This window comes from Urtica dioica, chromosome 7, assembly GCF_054948205.1.
Source record: "Urtica dioica subsp. dioica isolate 48M chromosome 7, U.dioica_male_clone48M_v1_H2, whole genome shotgun sequence".
Classification (NCBI taxonomy): Eukaryota; Viridiplantae; Streptophyta; class Magnoliopsida; order Rosales; family Urticaceae; genus Urtica; species Urtica dioica.
In genome coordinates, this window is record NC_142762.1 from 35762798 (window position 1) to 35766838 (window position 4041).

General features: G+C 35.0%; 1 protein-coding gene across 1 annotated transcript; it reads left to right on the top strand.

Moving 5' to 3' along the window:
- The first annotated feature begins 239 nt into the window (after positions 1-239).
- On the top strand, positions 240-3093 carry LOC149391119 (Thioredoxin superfamily protein). Its single transcript, XM_089618776.1, has 3 exons — positions 240-624; positions 718-807; positions 2628-3093. The coding sequence occupies exons 1-3, from the start codon at positions 385-387 to the stop codon at positions 2706-2708; spliced, it is 411 nt and encodes a 136-aa protein (XP_089474902.1). The 5' UTR covers positions 240-384; the 3' UTR covers positions 2709-3093.
- The last annotated feature ends 948 nt before the right edge of the window (positions 3094-4041 follow it).

Sequence of the window (4041 nt, forward strand, 5' to 3'; positions counted from 1 at the left end):
CTAGCTTTGTTACTACATTTGCTTGATAGTTATGATACATGCTACTGTTAAAATTTAATATTTTTTTAATAATAATTTAAAATTTCAGATGTGTTTGATAAATTTAGATTTCAGTACATAAAGTTATGTTTTAATCATTAAAAATCGTGTTAAGAATAATTAGTTGACATAGTTTCTCGTTCACTAACTGTGTTACTATTTCTTGTAGCATAATTGAAAAGAAACTCGAGAGAGACTTTTAAGCTCTAAAATAAGGGCAATCTAGTCCATTTCTCCCGTTATCCACGTTGAAATAGAGCGTTTATACGTACGCTCGCCGGGTGTTCGATAAAATACCTCACTGGAAGTTGAGTTAATTAGAGCTGTCCGAACGACCTCAAAGAAATGGCAGTGGCAGCTGCGATGGCCGTGGGAGTCAGACCAGCCTCTGGATTCTTCATAGCGAGGCACAGAACCAATTGGGTCTTCACTCCTTTGGCTCTTTCGTCTTCTTCGTCGAAACCACCGAGAAAGCTCATCCTTTACTCAAAGCCCGGGTGTTGCCTCTGCGACGGCCTCAAAGAAAAGCTTCAGTCCGCTTTTCTGATCGCTGGTCCAGATTCTCTTCACGACGTTGATTTGGAGGTTGGTTATGCGTTTCAGACTTTTCTTCTTTTTCACTTCCTTTACTCTCTAGAGATTTGTTCTGAGTTTGATATGTTGGGCTTTGTTTGATAGATAAGGGACATTAATCTAAATCCTTGCTGGCAAAAGTCTTACCAATATGAGATCCCCGTTTTGGCAAAAGTTCTCTCCGACGGAACAGAGGTTAGTTTGGATTCTTTGGAATACAAGTCGAAATTTGTTCTTGGAAAGTTATGTTCTGATCTTTTCTCTTAACTTTAAATGCTTGTTCTTTTTCCACCTGTGTATAATTTATAGCACAAAATACCCATATATTAGCCTCAGAACATTTTGATGACTATATATCTCACGTATAAACAAACTGATTGAGAGAATGTAGCTCATAAAGCAGATCATAATTGGATTATCGAGTAAGCGTGTCTTTCTGGGTAATGATCAAAGATGTGTTTGGCAATATTATATTGTGTCTTGATTGACTTGTTTGACCTTTCGCTTTCTGGTGTTTCAAAATGCCAACATTTCTATCGGTCCCGTAGCCGACAGACCTCTCTTTATTGCCTTGCATTTCTAGTAGCATCTTAATAGCTGAATATGTGTTTTACTCCTTCTTTCCGTAATTTGGCGCTGTTTGATGAGTTAGTACGAGCGCACAAGAGTTTTTTTTTTTTTTTGTTTGATTTTTTCGTTGATAGCAGCCATATGTCCGCATTTTCGGGTAGAGTGTCGTGCTGACATGGCGGTCCCCATTGATACTGATCTGATTCAGAGGCAGTCCAAACCGGTTCTGCTTAAATAACCTTACTTTTACCTCTGCTCTACCAGTCAGTCTCACAGTTCCTCGACACTTCTTTGACCCGTCTCAGTGTGGTTTGAGTGGAGTCACGGAACCGAAAGAAGAGAAGACCATTGTTGGCATTGCCTATGCCTCCCTCCGACCAGATTACGCTCAGCCTGATTAATAAAACAATTCATTTCGCTTGTTGCCACCAGGTCGTTTGCCCCGATTACCCATGGCATAAATCGCTGCAAAAGAGAGCCAGAAATTGATAATAATTAATAAATAAACATAAAAAACATGGGCGTTGAGTTTTATGGTAGGACTAGTTAGAAAATTTACTTTAATGATAGTAATTTGATCAGATCCAGAGCTTTTTTTTTCATAATGCATTGCCTCAAGACCTTGAATTTTGACTTTCTTCTTCAATAAAGAGATGTGGTGAACGGTCGTGGAAATGCTTATTCAGGTGTCAAAGTCCTCTGTTACAAGTGAAAATAAAACTTGAAAGTAGATGAAGAACACGGAAATCGGGTGTGTCCGAAGTTTCAGAGTTAGGCACGAGTAAAATATTTATGCTTTGGTATACTCTAATTTGCAAAGATAAAATTACGAAAGACCTAATTCTAATTGCCAGTGCAAACTTATTTATTATTCGCGTTATAGGATCTGAGGCACTCAATGGCCTTTTGATGCAGTCTGTTATGGACATAGAGAGCTTTGTGATTAGGCCTTTTCTGAATTAGGCCAATTTGGTTATTCAATGTTCGCCTTCTTTAGCTTAGACTGTGGCAGTATAGCAAAACACAAACCTCTTTTCATTCTTTTTTCCGACCTTTTTCTTGCGCAGAAAGCAATCATGGTGAAACATGATTCCATGAACTGACATTCTACCCATTCATGTTTTTCTTATGCAATAGGTCTATGATAAAACTACTCAATGATGTTTCACCAATATTGTTTCATATTGCCAATCAAATAAATTTGCAGAAATGGAAAAGACACTAGTTGTTGACTATCATATCAGAGATCGACATTTACCTGACAATCCTTTTCTTCCATTAAATGAAATCGACTATGCTTCTCCTTTTTTTTTCTTTTTTTTTTTCGGATATCTGGCGTGAACCTTGTTTTGATTTCCATGGATCATTTTAATCAGTTCAAATCTACTACTTCTACTTTTATGCACCATTAATCAATACATTTGTATGTTTTTATTTTTCTTCAGGAAACTATACCAAGATTATCACCGCGCCTCGGAGTTGAACTCGTGCACAAGAAAATTGCTGCAGCCTTGAAAGAATTGTAATAGGCGATGAGGATTTCGTTTCTTTTCGGAAGTTTTTCCATGAGGTAAAATTGGGGAAAATATTACTGCATGATCAAACTCAACTCGTGGCCTACTTTGCCTTTGAATGACTGATTGAAAATCGGCCATTTCGCGTTATATTATCAACGGATGTGTATTTCTGTTACTTGAAGCAAAAGAATCTAAATTGACTAGCATTACCGTTATGCGTTATGGAGTTCCTTTTTTGTAATCTTTTGGCCTTGCTTCCTTTTGACTATAATTGACCTTTCGGGCTTTTAAAAGTGATGTACGTATAGATTAATATTATAAACTTCACTTTCATACATTTTTATATTTTTGCCTCAGCAAGTACTTTTAGTTGAAGTGACAGCCTTATCTTGAATGGGAAGACTAGAAAAAGTTCCTTTTAGATTCACAATGATCGATTCTTTTCTTAGTTATAAATCTAGGGAAAATGACACGAATGTGTGTTTTAGTAAAATGTCGAGTTTAACCTTTGGTTTTCAAAAATGTCGAGTTCATACCCTCTGTTTAACTAAAATGATGAAATTATACCCGCTGTTTAACTAAAATGACGTAATTATACCCTGAAATAGACAACAGCACCACGAATCTTCTTTTTATTGAATTTTCATTGACGTTGATTATAATATTTATATATAAACACCAATTATCTTTATTTATTCACATCATATATGTAATTTATTTGAAAACTAAAAAATAAACAACAGTCTCTTAGTCGTGAAAAACACAAAAAGATGTAAAAGGGTGAAAATCGACAGTTGGTAGTCATCAAAATCACAAATTCGAACATATAATCAAGGATTTAGAGTTGCAATTCGAACACAGAATGAAATAATCTATTGGGATATATGAATTTTATTATTTAATTTCAATTTAAGGCTAATTTTATTTCAAAACTGAGAATTTGAAAATTAGGGTACTGGTTTCAATTTGATTCGATTTTTCTTATATAAGAGTTCATATCAATGAAAATGAGATTTGTGATACTGTTATCCATTTCAGGGTATAATTGCGTAATTTTAGTTAAACAGAAAGTATAATTTCGTCATTTTAGTTAAACAGAATGTATGAACTCGACATTTTTGAAAACTAAAGGTTAAACTTGACATTTCAATAAAACACAGGGTATATATGTTTTATTTTCCCTATAATCTATACACAGTATACTCCAATGATTCTTATTTTACATAGCATGTTGGCCTATTCTGAATCAGAAAAGAAAAAAGAAAAAAGAAAAAAAAAAGAAGAGGAAATCGATGATTCAAAGAATAGGCATAGAGATCGCCATGTCAGCACATTGGTCGAT

Bases quoted from the DNA above. Each gene is read 5' to 3' on its own strand.
- LOC149391119 (XM_089618776.1), top strand. From the start codon at position 385: ATGGCAGTGGCAGCTGCGATGGCCGTGGGAGTCAGACCAGCCTCTGGA. The intron at 625-717 runs GTTGGTTATGCG...TTTGTTTGATAG, and splicing joins TTCACGACGTTGATTTGGAG to ATAAGGGACATTAATCTAAA. The intron at 808-2,627 runs GTTAGTTTGGAT...ATTTTTCTTCAG, and splicing joins TTCTCTCCGACGGAACAGAG to GAAACTATACCAAGATTATC.